The following is a 16,319-nucleotide window of genomic DNA, read 5'->3' on the forward strand; positions in this document are numbered from 1 at the left end:
ACTTTGGCAATTGTTTATTTACAAATTTTACAATATTTTAGACAAAAATATACACTTGCTATTTCTTTAGTTTAGCCTCTACGTAATATTTAACACAAATTATAGTAACGAAATACATTTTTTATGAAACATCTCGTCCTCCAGCCTCCAGAATGACTATTGTAGTTTTAAAACATTTAGTATTTTTTTTTATAAAAAAAGTTAAATTATTATAACAATTTGAAATGGTGTTCAGTTAAACCTTCTTACGTGTATTTTTTAATTAAACGCTATTCGACATTTAATTAAATATATTTCTATTTTCGAATTTAGTCATTTCGGTCGATAGTTTATCGACATAAAAATAAACGACATCGATTTTATCAATACTATTTATTTGTCCAGCTTCATCTGATATCGATAGTATCTTTATCGATGCTGTGATTTATTGCCACTGGAACATACATGTCAATTACTAAACTTCTAGTCGATAGTTTTGCGGCACTATTCGAATTGGTCGTTTGAGTATTTGGTCGATTGGTAATCATTTTACAATATTAGGTATTTAGTGCCTTGGAATAAAACAAAAATTAAGCATTTTGAACGCTGAATTATTTTTTGTAGAGTTATATATTTTATCCTATCGATGATATGGGTTTAATGGCGGTTGGACGGTAGTTAAACATGAAACATAGGTACTGAAATACTTAGGTTAAATTACAAAACTAATTACCAGATTAGGAAGCGTATTAAGGCCTCTTGCTAATGGCAAGGCTTGCTGTTACAACTTGTGACGTATCGATACACTATGTAGGGATATCTATTCCACGAGTCGAACTCCCAGGGGAGAAAATACTCGGACCTCATTGATCGATGCACTCGGCTAAAGATCAGCGAGAGGAATCCGACATGTGATACAACCCTAACAAACAATTTAAATATCGATGGTCGCACGTTTTAATGATCAATATTCATTGGGAGCTCGTTTCGTGGAATGGACTTTACATCTCTCTATGGAAACTTAACGTGACATGACGTACGTGACGTAGGTGTATCGTGACATATGTCATTTTGCTCGTTGAAACTATACTGTAACTGTAACTTTAAAAATTTATCATCGGGTTCATGATTTTTTTTTGGTTTTGCAAATTTAATGAGTTTAATCACGAAAATAATGAAGGCCATTACACGTAGACGTGTAACAATAACACGTGTATATTTTATGTGTCAGCGTCCAGGATCAAGCGAAACCGTTGACCTTAATATATGAGTAATGGTATATTAGCTGACTGTCGCTTATATATTAAAATGTAGTTGAATGGCTGTCTGACGCAGTGGTTCTTGACTTGATTCAAAGTGTAATAAAATAAATTCGTTTTATGAAAAACAATGAAAAAAATGTTCAAAACATAGATCATTTAAAGCAAATTTTATTTATCGCAGAACACTTAAAGTAATTTCATGGAGCTCTTGATAGAAAGATTGAGAACCACTGGCTTAGCCAATATTAAAGTAATTATCAACATTATGCTTATGAGGATTTCTCTCTTTCACCAGAATTTGACTTTTGCAATTGAGATCGATGAGATCTGTTTATATAAACAAAATATATTCAACAAAATCGTATTCGTCTTTTAAGTAGCCTTACCTAATTGCAATTAATATTTTTTTGAGGTTATGTAACAAGAACTGAACTTTGTAAATGAGATAAGGCTACTCTAACACAGGTAATAAAAAAATATCGTATCTTATATTAAATTCAACAGTTTTATTTTTCTATGTCACAAAATAGATGCATTATATGTAATCTTTAATTGGAAGACCCTTGATAAAGACAAATCGATAACACGAAGGCCGAAAAGTTAATTATTATAGACATTAAATTGGAACTATGTAATTGCGTCTAGTGCCTGAATCAAGCTACAATATCGTGAACAAAAAAAAAAAAAAAACAAATTATATCTTATTCGTTAAGACTTAAAATTTACTTATTTAATTATATACAAAACTTAGCGAATACACAAAGCATTTATCACAGTTGCATACATTGCACCCACACTCTTAATTGATCTTATTTTTATTTCATATATAAATATTGAAAACATATAATTTATTACATTCGTTTCGAAAATAATATTGAAAATATACACTAAATAATTACACGTACACTATTTGAAAGACTAATCAGCTTATAGGAACAATTGCATGTTTTTTTTTTTTTTATAAATGAAATGCCAAATGTGTAAATAAAACAGTTTAACCATTCTCTGAAAGCATACATAGATATAAATCAAGAAAATAAAAGCAAATAGAGACTAGCTATTACACAGTTAAAAAATATTAAAAAAAAAAACCTATTTTACATATCTCGATAACTTAATATAATTTGTCTTTTACATACATCACTAAATAATATGCACAGATAATATTAAAACATTTTTAATCGTAAAAAAAAAAATAATCAAAACAATACAATTTTTTAAATAGCCGTCCTCGTGTAATTTATTAATATACATAGTTATTTATAACTTTAAAAGAATACATTGTTTTTTGGTATTTCGGCAGTTTAGTTATAAACGAGAATAAACTACAAAGCTTAAAAGATTAAAAAAAAAAAAATTAAATATAGTCTTGATTTTTAATCATATATTTTTTAATGATATTTGTCGATGTAATTACTATTTAAAGAAACGTCATCATCGAATAGTTGGTCTTTCATAATATGAGTTTATAATACCGGGGTCGTTTTGGATTGTCAATTGGCCTAACATGAGCTTTAATCTCACTTACGATGGCACTTAAAGAAGAATCCTAGGGTGAGAAAGTATTAAAGTATCTCATACTATTAAATGACAAGTACCAGCGAATGATTATTTGTTTACAATCGCGGTACAACGAAGTTTTGATATAGGCTGCCTCTGTTGCCAAATTTAAAACAAATGTTAAGCAACGCTTGTGTAGATAAGGTTACTATACAATTAGTGAGTTTATGATTGATAGCACATCTTCGGAATGAAACGTCCTGGCTATTTCTATTCATATTCAATGTATGTATTTAATAAATTTGACAAAAAAAGACCCGCTGAGTTTCGTTCGCCGGTTCAAATCAGGGTACTTTCTTTATCGAACCGGTGGTAGTGTTTAATTTGTCTATCAGTAAGTAAGTGTAATGCTTTTGTATTGAATAAAGGAATTTAAGTTTGACTGATTAATAATGAATCTTCGAATATGAAATTTGTCAGCTGTTACTTAAATCGTTTCTCAGTTTGACATGTATAAACCATACTAAAGAACGCCTATTCAGTTGAGGTGAAAATAAAATACCAATATCCAGAACAGTCTTTGTCCTACAACTTTGACGATTTAGTCTCGTTTAAGAATATTTTCATGTCAATTTTGTTAGGATATCCGAATTGATTTCCATGTTTGAAAAAGGTCATTTTCTATCACAGAATCGTAATCCTTTGTGCCGTTTTCGTTTTTCACTACAAACGATTTTTAATTACGTTATTTCAGATATTAATTACAACTAATCATAAGTTCCGGTTTAGTTAAAGTACATTTAAACGTCTAATCTTCCAATTATTTCAATTGTATCGTCTACATTTTTCTCAACTCGAATACGAAACGACGTGAATTTAAAATAGCGATTCACTCAGCCCGAATTTCTCGGTACTTTACCAGTTTTGCGTTCGTTTTTTGTTTTATTCACACAGATATTTTTAAATTATGCCTTAACTTGAAAACAAGATCATTCAATATAAAAACATCTGCTCGTAAAAGGAACGTAATTATATCGTGTTTGACGAAAATATATCATACATATATTATATATTATGACTGCAATACACTTTAAGACGTATATTTGGGCAGCGTAATAGCTTAGTACGTACAAAATCAAAACAAATTAAATTTGAATAATCCAGTACTCTCTCGCCCTTAATCTTCTGATACCAATATAATTATAATAATATATAAATATCGAGATATTTAAAAACAATACAAATAATAGCTAGGTCAAAATTTTAGTCGTTTGATCGAAAATTAAAATATCCATTAAATTGAAATCCGTATGCGACTAGCAGGTTAAGATGAATCGCCTTTGATGCTGTTCTTTAAAAGAACATTGTGAGCGTACAAAGAAATTAGTCAACGATACAATTAATGACGCATCATTTGTTATAATAAACAATTTTATATACAAATTTAGAAGATTAGACGTTTCGTAACAAATCCATTTTTATGTTGACTGTACTTACTATTCGCTAGTGATAGTGGAATAAATTGAGGAGTCGTCTGTTGAGAGGGAAATTCTGCTTGAGTTCTGATAGGGGTTCCTCTTCGTTGCGGATGCAGAAGTAGCTTGTGATCACGCTCCGACATATTGGGCACTTGTCTAATTTAGCTGGAAAGATAAATAGATTTTTTTTTTTATTAATCAACGTATTTATAATTGGTGCCATCTGGGTTAATTAAAAGGAGCCTACGCCCTTCGCTGGGACTCCAAACTATCTCAATGCCAAATTTCATCTAAATCGGTTCAGCTGTATAAGCGCGAAGAGGCAACAGACAGAGTTACTTTCGCATTTATAATATTAGTATGGATTATATAAATGTTTGACGTTCATATCTTCAGTATATATATGTCGCAGCGTTAGATTATAATAATTAAAGAAGATTTGATTCTGGATGACAATTGTCAATCACTCTTTGTCATATTAGAAAAATGACAATGACGGAGGGTGTCACGGCCTATAAAAGTTTGTAATAATCAACATAGGTTTTTCGCTTGCGTTAGCTTTGGTTGACACACGTGTTAGTGAGATATCTGTGTTATTATAAGCATTTTCTGTTATTCTTTCCATAATTTTTTAGTGCAAATAGTTAATTTATATGGTTTCTGGGTTTTACTAACCATATTCGGTTACGGTAAGTGTTTATTTACTTTTATAGTTATAGTATATTAGTTGGTAAGTTAAAGTAGTTAGATAATGGATGTTGATCCTCCTCCTGAACCTCCCGATCCCGGGGGTGTGGAAAAAGTTATTGACCTCAATAAATCTTCCTCTCGCAAACGTTCCGGGGATAAATCCACCGCCACTCCCGATTCCTCCTCAAAAAAAACAGTCGTTCATCCCACTACCGCAACTCCTTCCATTCAGACTGTTTATATTAATCCCGCTTTTACTGACGGCCCTAAAAGTTACGCTGATGACGATAAGGGTCCCTTCATTGTCCATGTCTCCCGGGAAGTTTCTGATCCTTCTGCAGGTAACTCAATCCGAGCCATCAAATTCGGTCAGTTTTTACATAAGCACAAAATTGGTTGTATTATTAATGATGGAGTTAAAAACGTAGGTCGCAACAAAATAGAAGTCCAATTTTCCTCAGCCCAATCTGCAAATGATTTTTTAAAAAACCCGATACTGGAACTATGTAAGTACAAAGCAACGTTACCAACTTACAATGTAACTAGAATGGGTCTCGTGAAAGGTGTTCCGGTTGACTGGTCTATGGAGGATCTTATAGAGTCTATCGAGCTTCCTCATGGTTGTGGTGAAATATTAAAAATGAGGCGTTTAAATCGTAAAACCATCAACGAAGGAGTTGTGAACTGGATTCCAACTCAGTCAGTGGTAATAACGTTTAAGGGCCAAATCCTTCCCAATAAAATATATTCATTCCATACCTCTCTTCCCGTTGAAACATATAATCTCCCTACTATAATTTGTTTAAACTGTTGTCGTTATGGCCACATTAAGACTCAGTGTAGATCTACTCCCAGATGTTTTAAATGTTCCCAATCTCATACAGGTGAGTTGTGTGAGGTTACTAAAGATAATGCTACATGCCTTCACTGTTCTGGTAAACACTTTGCTACAGACAAGGATTGTCCAGAGTATTCGCGACAGCAATCAATAAAAATTGTTATGTTTCAGGACAATATCTCTTACATGGAGGCAGCTTCTCGCTTTCCTAATGTTCGCAGGTCCTACGCTGAGGTAGCAAAAGAGATGTTTTCCTCTCCTGTATATATTCCATCAAGCCCTAGTCCATCTAAATCCTCCCCACCTCCTAATAGATCATATAGACAGACCATCTTCCGTTCTCCTGCCCCTAGAGTTCCTCAAGGGAAGGGGTATGATAAACAAGCCCACCAAGCCATAGTTGGCAATTGCCCTTCCTCCTCTCCAAATGGTTGTGCTCTAAATGCTGATAATCCCTCCCCTCCTAATAACAATTCTAACTTATTAGAATTACTCACCAAAATCCTCCTTAACATTCTAAGCACATGTAATGAAATCCCTTTACCGTCCAACGTTGCCAATGATTTACATCAACTCTTCAACATCCTTAAAAATGGCCCCAATCAGATTCCTTCAATGGAATTGTAAAAGCATTCGTCCTAAGAAACCTGACCTCCTCTCCCTTATTAATTCATATAAACCCGTCATTATTGCCCTCTCTGAGACATGGTTAATTCCCGGTTCTCGATTTCGGATTCCGGGTTTTTCCTGTTTGAGGGATGACAGAAGTGATGGGTATGCAGGTAGTGCCATCCTGATTAGGCACTCTATTCCCTTCTCCCAAATTCCCTTACCTCCCTTTAGCCAGCATATCAATGCCGTGGCTATAAAAGCCTTTAATATATCCTTTTTATCCCTTTACATTCCCCATCCTAATTCTTCTCTTGCTCCTGAATTACACTCCATCTTCTCTTCCCTTCCAAGCCCTATTCTTGTTATGGGGGACTTTAATGCCCATCATACATTATGGGGTTCCTATCACTGTGACGGATTTGCTCCCTTGTTGGTGGACATCGTTGATGATGTAAATTTATGCATTCTCAACGATGGCTCGCCGACTCGTAGAGTTTATCCAAATCAGAATCCTTATTCTGCCGTCGACTTATCCCTATCAACTCCCTCCCTATCCTCACAAATATCTTGGAATACCCTCCCATCAACATTTGGAAGCGACCATTTTCCTATCCTTCTTTCACTTAAGAACAGATCCCTCACATCCTTCAAATCATCCCCTCTTCTAAAATACAGACTAAAAAATGTTAACTGGTCAGCATACTCTAACTCTGTTGATGCCATGTTAGACTCCCTCCCTGGTTTTGTGAATGATGAAAATATTATTGCTTACTACGAACTTTTCCTTAGTGCTATCAAATCCTCTGCTGATGCCCATTTTCCTCTAAAAAATATAAATAAAAAGACTTTGCTTTCTCCTCCTTGGTGGGATGAAGAATGTAATGTCATGGTCCAACGGAGATCTGAAGCCGAAGAGTCATATACAGTCTCTATGACTCCACAAAATTTCATCAAATATCAGCGTATTGATGCCAAAATTAAAAGACTGTTCAAAAAAAAGAAAAAGCTAGGGTGGACCAACTTCTGTGAATCCCTCAGTCCTCGATCTCCTCCTCAAACAGTTTGGACAAATCTTAAGAAATTTCGCCGCTCCCTCAACTCAGAAAATCCAAATGCCAATAATCCCTCCATATGGCTTAATGATTTTGCTGCCAAGCTGGCACCTCCCTTTGTCCCATGCCAGGATAGCTTTATTACACTGACTCCAACACTTGTATCGGATGATATGGATGGTCCGTTTACTCTCTCAGAGCTCCATACAGCTCTAAAGGGACTTAAAGACTCATCTCCAGGGGAAGATGGCGTTCCCTATTCTTTTATAGTAAACCTTAGTGATAAAGCTAAATGCGTCTATTTGAATTTAATTAATGCTTTTTTCTCAGCAGGAATCGTCCCGGAATCTTGGAAGTCCCAAATTATTATCCCCATTCTCAAACCAGGAAAAAGCCCATTGGACCCAAGTTCTTATAGACCCATTGCTTTATCATCTACATTAGTAAAAGTAACTGAACACCTCTTAAAAAACCGTTTGGAATGGATAATGGAAAGCAGGAATATTCTCTCACCCTCTCAATTTGGCTTTCGAAAGGGTCTGAGCACTCTCGATAGTCTCAGCATTCTCACGACAGACATTCGAATAGCCTTTTCTAACGGAGAGTACCTTGTGGGTGTTTTTCTAGATATTTCTTCTGCATATGATAATGTTCTTCTTCCGGTACTCAGGCAAAAACTGCACCAGCTGAGCGTTCCTCCGAGGATTACACATTTCATATGTAACCTGCTATTTTGCAGATCAATTTCTGTTAAACACCAAAATTTTTTTCTTCCCCCCCGATTCGTCTGGAAAGGTCTCCCGCAAGGCTCAGTCCTAAGCCCTCTGCTTTACAGCATTTATACCCACGATCTTGAATTGTCTGTTAATAACTTTTGTAACATCCTTCAATATGCTGATGACATTGTACTATATCATAGATCTTCTTCCGTCCAAAACTTAACATTGCGTTTAAACTCTGCTTTGCATTATCTTGACCTATGGCTCTCTGATCACGGCTTATCTCTATCAGTAGATAAGACTCAGGCAGTTGCTTTTACACGAAAAAGGCTTATTCCCGTCTTTGACCTGTTCTGTGGGGATCAGCGTATCAACTTTGTCAATAAGGCTAAGTTTCTAGGCATAATACTTGATAACAAACTGAACGGAATTTGTCACTCTGAACATATTATCAAAAAATGTGAAAAGGGCATTAACGTCCTTAGAGCTGTCTCAGGTGTCTGGTGGGGAGCTCACCCATATTCTCTTAAACTACTGTACAATGCAATAGTCCGTAGTCATTTAGACTATGGACTATTTGTCTTAGATCCACTTAATAAAACCGTTTCTGATAAACTTAATAGAATTCAACACAAATGCCTTAGAATAATTATAGGAGCCATGAAGACTTCACCCACTAACGCCCTGCAAGTTGAATGTGTTGATCCTCCTCTACAACTAAGAAGACAATTTTTATGCGACCGCTTCGTGGTAAAATCATTACAGCTATCCTCTCATCCTCTTTGGTCCCGTTTAAGCAAACTGTCCCAACTCTGTGCGCGTCCTAAAAGCCCATCCTTGTTATTAGATAGTTTTTTAAAATTTACCAAACTTCCGCATCCTATATTGAGGTTCCATTCAAATCCTCTTTTTTCCACTCCATTTAGAGCTCTTGTATATAATCCTCCAATTATCACAGATCTTGGTCTTACTAAAGGGGCTCCTGAAACAAACTGTAAATTTCAAAGAATCTTTCATCAAAAATGGTCAAACCATCTCCTTATATTTACTGATGCCTCTAAAATATCCCCCGATAGCTGTGTCGGTTCAGCCTGTTGGATTCCCAAATTCAAAATTATCCTTCAATTCAAATCCCCTCCTGAAACATCAATTTTTTCCGGTGAAGCGATTGCCATTCTGGAAGCCATCCTATTTGCCCAATCCCATGACCTAAGACAGACTGTTATCCTGACAGACTCTTTGAGCTGTCTGTTGGCAATTAGGGAAAATCCATTTCGTAGTAGGCGGAAATTTTTTATCATCCTTAAGATCAGGGAGGCTTTGTTCTCGTGTCACCAAAAAGGGCTAGAAATATCGCTTGTCTGGATACCAAGCCATTCTGGTATAAGCGGTAACGAAGCCGCAGACTCGTTCGCTAGAGCTGCTATAACAACTGGCTCTCTAGATCATTTTAAAAATTCAACTCAGGATTTGTGTGCTTTAGCGAAAACTCATCTGGATAAATCCTGGAACTCTGTTTGGAAAGTTTCATCAAAATCTAAAGGTAGATTTTACGCATCTCTACAACCAGACATCCCAAGGCGACCTTGGTTTTCACTTCACAGGCAAGCCAATCGTTGGATCACCACAACTATCTGCCGACTACGCCTTGGACATGCATGTACTCCCATACATCTATGTAAAATTAGAGTTAGAGATCACTCTTTGTGTGAGTGTGGCCTAGACGAAGGTTCCCTACCCCATATACTGTTCTCTTGCCCCAAACTCCTCTATCCCGCATATGACGTCCTCCCTCCAAAAGTTCCTCGCCCTATTAATGTCGAATGTTTATTAATGTTTGTGTTTAGTCCATTTTGTAAATTTCTATGTAAATATATTGAACGTAATAAGATTAAGCTATAAATAGTTTTGTGATTGTTTTTCTGTGTTTAAATAGCAGTTATTTTTTTTTTATCTAATTATTATTATTGTGTTGTTTTAGGTTGTGGGTTTTTTTAATTCCGTCTACTACTATTATGCCTTCAAAATTAAATTGATCCTGCAATCTCGACCGCACCAATCAATCTCTACCGTGTCTTCTCCATCGCACGTGACATTGGCGAAATAATCTGTGTCTTTTTGACACAAATAAAAGCCAGAAAAAAAAAAAAAAAAAAAAAAAAAATCAACATACGATAATCCAGCTATCGATTCGTATAATTTCGTAAATATGTATGACAAAGATGGTAGCCCCGAACCAAATAATCTTGCTGGCTTCCCGTTATATATATAGAACGATTAAAAAAAAAACAACTTTAATTCCCACAACATTATTATTCCCTCCATCTATACGAATAAATGGGAAGACGTTTTTTGCAACGTCTAACAGAAAAATACTAAGAAAATATACATAAAACTTATACCAGACGGTACAGCACGTTTCACGTTTTTGGAGAAGGCTTTACTGTATAATATTATAATATACCCCTCTTTAAATTCAGAATATTGATATTACAAGTATGATTGTCTTATTCTTGTACAAAATAAATAATTAAAAAAAAATGTTACGCAATATTAAATAGTTACGAAATAACTACAATAATAATAAGACTTATTGTATGTCCGATAATGGCCCTAACATTATCCTCACCAAATGGGTTGCAAAGGTCGTTGGCGAAGGTTTAGAGTTTAAACTGCTGGCATTGGCACAGATGCGATCGGATGTATCCGACGAGTTCGGAATACTGATAATATTATTAGGACATAGGAGATAGCGTTTGGCGTTTTAATGTGACCTTTGCATGTTTTGTTTTAAAACAAAATTAGTTTCACTATTAATATTAATAACTGTTAACATAAATTCAAGACTCATCCCGATACTGATTTAAATAACGTCTAATTAAAATATTTTTAGCTGGCAACATTTTACCTACACTGTTAAAAAATAACGCAATTTAAGTTTTTATATATATCACAGATATCGAAAATAATATTATAATATTTAATCTTCTAGGAAGTTGTAGTCTTCTTCTATTTTCTCAAATGAAAAAAGGGATTTTAAATGACGGACGGGATATAACAAATATAACACTTAAAATAGAATAATTCGTAAAAAATACTTCTATTTAAGTTTTGATATTTTTTTTATACACATTTGTGAACCCGTGTAGTACCGGTCTTAAACCTACAGACATTATAGGCACCAGCACTTTTTACGTAATTAAGAGTATATCTACAATCAAAAGACCAATTAATGTCTTATCAACGAACAAATAAACACTGTAATACACAAATAATTATAATGACAATCGTAAACAATTAATTAACAAAACTTTTTTTGTATCTTTTAATTAAAATCAACATTCTGCAACGGTTAATTAATTTAAATAAAATGTTGCCAATTGAAATGAAAATACAAAAAAAAAAAAAAACGAACAATACATCGAGAGCTGCGTGAAACGGCTTGTAAAAGTTAAAAATAACCCATGACGACCGCTAAGTTAGTATTCGTGACCGCTTCCCCTTTATTCTTCGACCGATGCATCATTCGGCAGATCATCGGTCCACGGATCGAATACGTAATGCGAATACATGCATATCGTTATATATTATTGCTGAATATATAATAGAGTCTGTCAGCGCTGGATTGTCGTTTGGCTTGACATCGCTGAGGGTGGGTTTTAGCTAAGTAAATAATAAAAAAAGTACACAACATTTTGCTTTATGTCGTGTGACACATGGTAGAATAACTCATATGTACAACCTCCCCACAACCCACGTTGTGGGGGGGAGGGGTTATCGGCCAGTCGGTGACAGTATATATAAAATAAAATAATAACCCAATGATAAGATTTCTTTCGAAGTTTTCGAGCTTATAAGCTGCTCCAATTCCAGTAGCTGGATATATATTGTATACTAATAGAAATATTATATTTTAATATAGACGTTATATAGTAAAGCTGTATGTTCCGGCTTTGCACGAGTTACTTAACTTTACTTAATAAATGTTTGCATAAAATGTTTATATTAAAGCACTAACTTATATAGAAAAATATATTTTGTCTAGTGGACTTTTAGAGAGGTATGCGGAATAAATTGTAACAAACAAACACAAATAATCAAAGTCAAATGCATAGTTTACGAAAACACAGAGGACAAACGTATAAAAAGGCATAAAAACTACCCAATAAAACCTTATTAGTTTTTAATAAAATTAAACAGAATAAATAGTAAGAAAGGAAAGGATGGAAGGTGTTCCCCAGCAAACATGTACCTGAACATGTCCACTAATTACTTAAGTAGTACTTTATTATTCAGCTGTCATCAGCATCACTCATAACAGTAAGTATAAACTATTACGCATGGGATGAAAACGATGCCGCTATAGAGCCTTTGTCATTATTTGTTATCAAGATTGGCGATGCGAGGCGATAAATCATTTAAAAATATACACATAAAACATCTGTGCCCATAAACTTATTCGTATTTTATTAAAGGTAATGGTAACTAGTACATAAGAGTTAAAATCCAAAAACACAATCATATATTCTTCCGAAAAACATAATCGAACTTCTAAATTCTAAACTAGGCGTTTCAGAACAAAATGTAAACTCAAACTGCGTCCAATATCGTAGTTTAACGTTTAAGTTGAGACAGCATGATTTTAAATAGATAATTTTGTTATTAATCTTATATTTTTTATAGATAGTAAGTTAATTAATTTTATATATATAATTGTAATTAATGTATATAAAGTAAATTATTATTTTTTTCGATCTCACATGCTTACATACGAAATAAATACATACGATTTATCCTGGCCGATGAAACCTTAAACTCAAAGGTTTATGGGCCCTATCGATGCGAAAAGTGCAGATTCGATCATTAAACCCTTAATCTATTCCATTTTCTCCTCTAACCTGAGTTTTAAGCTTGATTTGGCGAAATACTGTTATAACAGTAATCCCTTAAAAACTGCATTTTTATTTTACGGCTTGGTAAAGGAAAATAGATTTTTCTTTCGTAGGTACCCAAATTGAGTTTTGTTTATCTTGTTATTTCGGAAACTATTAAGTTTACGATATTGGTTCTCGTAATTAATTCATATTGTTTACGACTACTGCTTACTAATGAATAATTTATGAAAACATCCTAATTATATTTAAATCGTATTCATCTGTATTATATTGTATCTATGTTATCTGTATTGTATCGCGAATGGATAGAGTAAGGAATGAGTACATAAGAGGAAGTTTGAAAGTGGCACCGGTAACCGAGAAGCTATCTGGAAACCGGCTGTCTTGGTATGGGCATGTTATGCGGAGGAATGAGGACCATGTTGTGAGAAAGGTTTTGAGTATGGATGTGGATGGATATAGAGGTAGGGGACGACCCAAGAAACAATGGATGGATTGTGTCAAAGACGATATGGTTAGAAAGAATGTTACTTGTGAGATGACGTCTGACAGAGAAGTATGGAAGAAGAAGACATGCTGCGCCGACTCCAAGTAAAATTGGGATAAGGGCAGGAGGATGATGATTCATCTGTATTATCTTAACTTTACGTCGGAGGTATGAGAATACTGAAGATCTGGTATGTAATGTGGGACTCACGCAAACAGCGCGCGCAGAGGCAGGCATGTCGACAGGGCAGCAGGGCGCGCGACAGCGGGGCGGCGGCGCACACGCAGCACAGCGCCTCGCGCGCGTACCCGCCGCCCGCCTCGCCCTCGCCCTCGCACGCGTCACCGGACTCGCCCGACACGTATAGTTGCTGGAACACATTCGTTACATTCTATATACAATACCACTGATACACCACGACATTAATCAGCTTTTAATATTTCATTCGAGATTGACGTGAATACGTCTCAAAATTTACTAGGTGGTGAGTGATACTCCCATGTTACTATTTAAATCAATACTCCTGATGTAATAAAGCTCCATTTCATTATATGAAGATGATGGGGTAATCCAACCTTGTGAGACGTTTTTAAATGGGGATTGATTACAAGTAAACGCTAACCCTTGACGTTCACTAGATAACGAAATAGGTAATATCAGTCTTCTAATTGATTTAAATTATAAAATTCAACTCAATTAGTAATACGTTTCCAAGGCTCACGCCACAGTCACAACAATAGAAATAAATTACATACAAATTAGTGTATGAAAATCACCAGTACGATATTTTCTAATCCAGACTCTAAATATAAGTTAATGTCTAAATAATATCGTGCTGCAAATTTTCGGTGTAATTTCTCGAATTGAATAAGTATTGGTCGAAGCGAACTGCAATAGACCCGGTGGGAAGAACACGTACTGGCCTCTCGCTTTTGCCGATGGTTTACTTCAACGCTCCAACATAAATAATAAGCTCATGAAAACTCAGGGTTCTTGAAACTTCAGTTCGGTTATAAAAAATCTTTATTCAATAGAGAAGTGTTACACTTGCTTATCGACTGTCAAAAATCTACCACCGGTTTGGATCTACAATTCGGACCTGACCGGCGAAAGAAACTATTATTATTCCGGCCACCGCGATTTCCATTAATCCTGGGAAACATTAGAGACTAATAAGGTATCGTATTGATTTAAACCTACCTTTAAACAGGACAAATGTCCATTAGCTTGTTTCAAATACTGAGCTATGATGCCGCTGGGCAGCGGGCACTGGTCGTCCCGGATGTGAACGACTGTCACTAGGGCTACCTGAATCGAGGAAAAAAAATATGCTATTATAAAATTTTTAGTTTGTACAGTTCAATTTACAATGGCGAAGCGACTGTAGCAAATTTATACGTCATAATTGCCAATAATCTGCCAAATTCTATAATACCTATTAGAAATATTCTTTATTGAGGTTAATACATTTGGCATTTTCATCCGACACACGTACACACACACGACATATGTTATGGTGTGATAGATATATTTGGTCACGATAGCTCCCGTTACTGCCAAGCAGATTATAAACATTAAATTCGGTTGAACCCGAATCTTTGGTACGCGTTTTATCCAATATTTCAGAAAGTGGGAATCTTCAGAAAAGTACCCGGTCCCTGTGGGTGCGGGGACCGGATTATGTGAGATTCTTATCGACTAAGACCTCTGCGATGTCTATCTTAGTCATTGATTGGATAGGCTGCGGGATCGTATTGATATATATATATATAATACTATATAAGTATATATATATATATATACTTATATAGTATTATATTTTATTTAGGCTTATTTATTTTACCGTATCATCCGGCCTGAGCTCAGCTGTGTCTCGCTGATCGCGCGCCAGTATTACTACCAGCGGGTAGCAGGTTCGGGGCGGAGGGCCCAACTGCAATGGCTCTGATGATAGTTTCATTTCCTTCTCATCATGCGAACTGCTTCTGTAACAAGAAACTTGTTGCTAAATCAAAGACAAGATAATACAAGTATCGTAAATAGTAATAGTAAAATTATTTTGCCCCTATGGGAATAAAAATTTAATGTCGATCTGATACGTTTCATTGGAAACAGTACCTAATCGTTTGTTTTTGGTGAAAGCAACAATAACAATAATTAATGTACAGCGATATTTATCATAAAATTTAAAGGATAAAAACTTAAGAATGGTATAAAGAATTAAGAAGACATCATAAATGGTTTATGAGACAGTGGTATCATCGTTAATATGTTTATTACACGACTGAGATACGAAGATAGCGAAAATAGCTGGATAAAAATAACGTCTGTATAGATTTTAAATCATATTTTTTGTATTTATGAGTATTCGTACAATAAATCGAAGAAAAAATTCAATCACATGCTATAACCGTAATTTATATTAATCATAAAATGACGAAGTAGTTTAAAATGGGGTTACATACTAATAAAGAATTCAATTAAACCTCAACTTAAGCCTAACCTCATGACAGGGTACATCTTGCTGTAAGTCGTCTGGTATTAAATATACCAAATCTTATACCATGCAATTTAGAAACTGCATTAGCATTTTATTAGCATTAGCCTGTAAATTTTCCCACTGCTGGGCTAAAGGCCTCCTCTCCCTTTGAGGAGAAGGTTTGGAGCATATTCCACCACGCTGCTCCAATGCGGGTTGGCGGAATACACATGTGGCAGAATTTAGAAACTGCATCATTCTCAAATTGTAGGGTTAAAAAGGTTAAGAAAACGACTCTTGTTTTCATGGATATTAAAGTTTCTAAGAC

At 35.0% G+C, this 16,319-nt stretch overlaps 1 protein-coding gene across 3 annotated transcripts in view; it reads right to left on the reverse strand.

Moving 5' to 3' along the window:
* LOC125070797 (cell growth regulator with RING finger domain protein 1-like) overlaps window positions 1-16,319 on the reverse strand; it is a 51,546-nt gene that overhangs the window by 9,170 nt on the left and 26,057 nt on the right. The window contains exons 4-7 of one of the 3 annotated variants that reach the window (XR_007119890.1): window positions 15,356-15,497; window positions 14,713-14,820; window positions 13,723-13,882; window positions 2,672-4,384 (exon numbers count right to left, since the gene is read on the reverse strand). Coding sequence is in view for 2 of the 3 variants with exons in the window: in XM_047680770.1 (XP_047536726.1) it covers window positions 4,245-4,384; window positions 13,723-13,882; window positions 14,713-14,820; window positions 15,356-15,497 (550 nt within the window). In the remaining variant the exon portion in view is untranslated. Of the gene's footprint in view, window positions 1-2,347; window positions 4,385-13,722; window positions 13,883-14,712; window positions 14,821-15,355; window positions 15,498-16,319 lie in introns of those variants that run through there. The other 2 variants (XM_047680771.1, XM_047680770.1) reach the window with 2 other exon arrangements.

The sequence above is a fragment of the Vanessa atalanta genome, chromosome 18 (genome assembly GCF_905147765.1).
Source record: "Vanessa atalanta chromosome 18, ilVanAtal1.2, whole genome shotgun sequence".
Classification (NCBI taxonomy): domain Eukaryota; kingdom Metazoa; phylum Arthropoda; class Insecta; order Lepidoptera; family Nymphalidae; genus Vanessa; species Vanessa atalanta.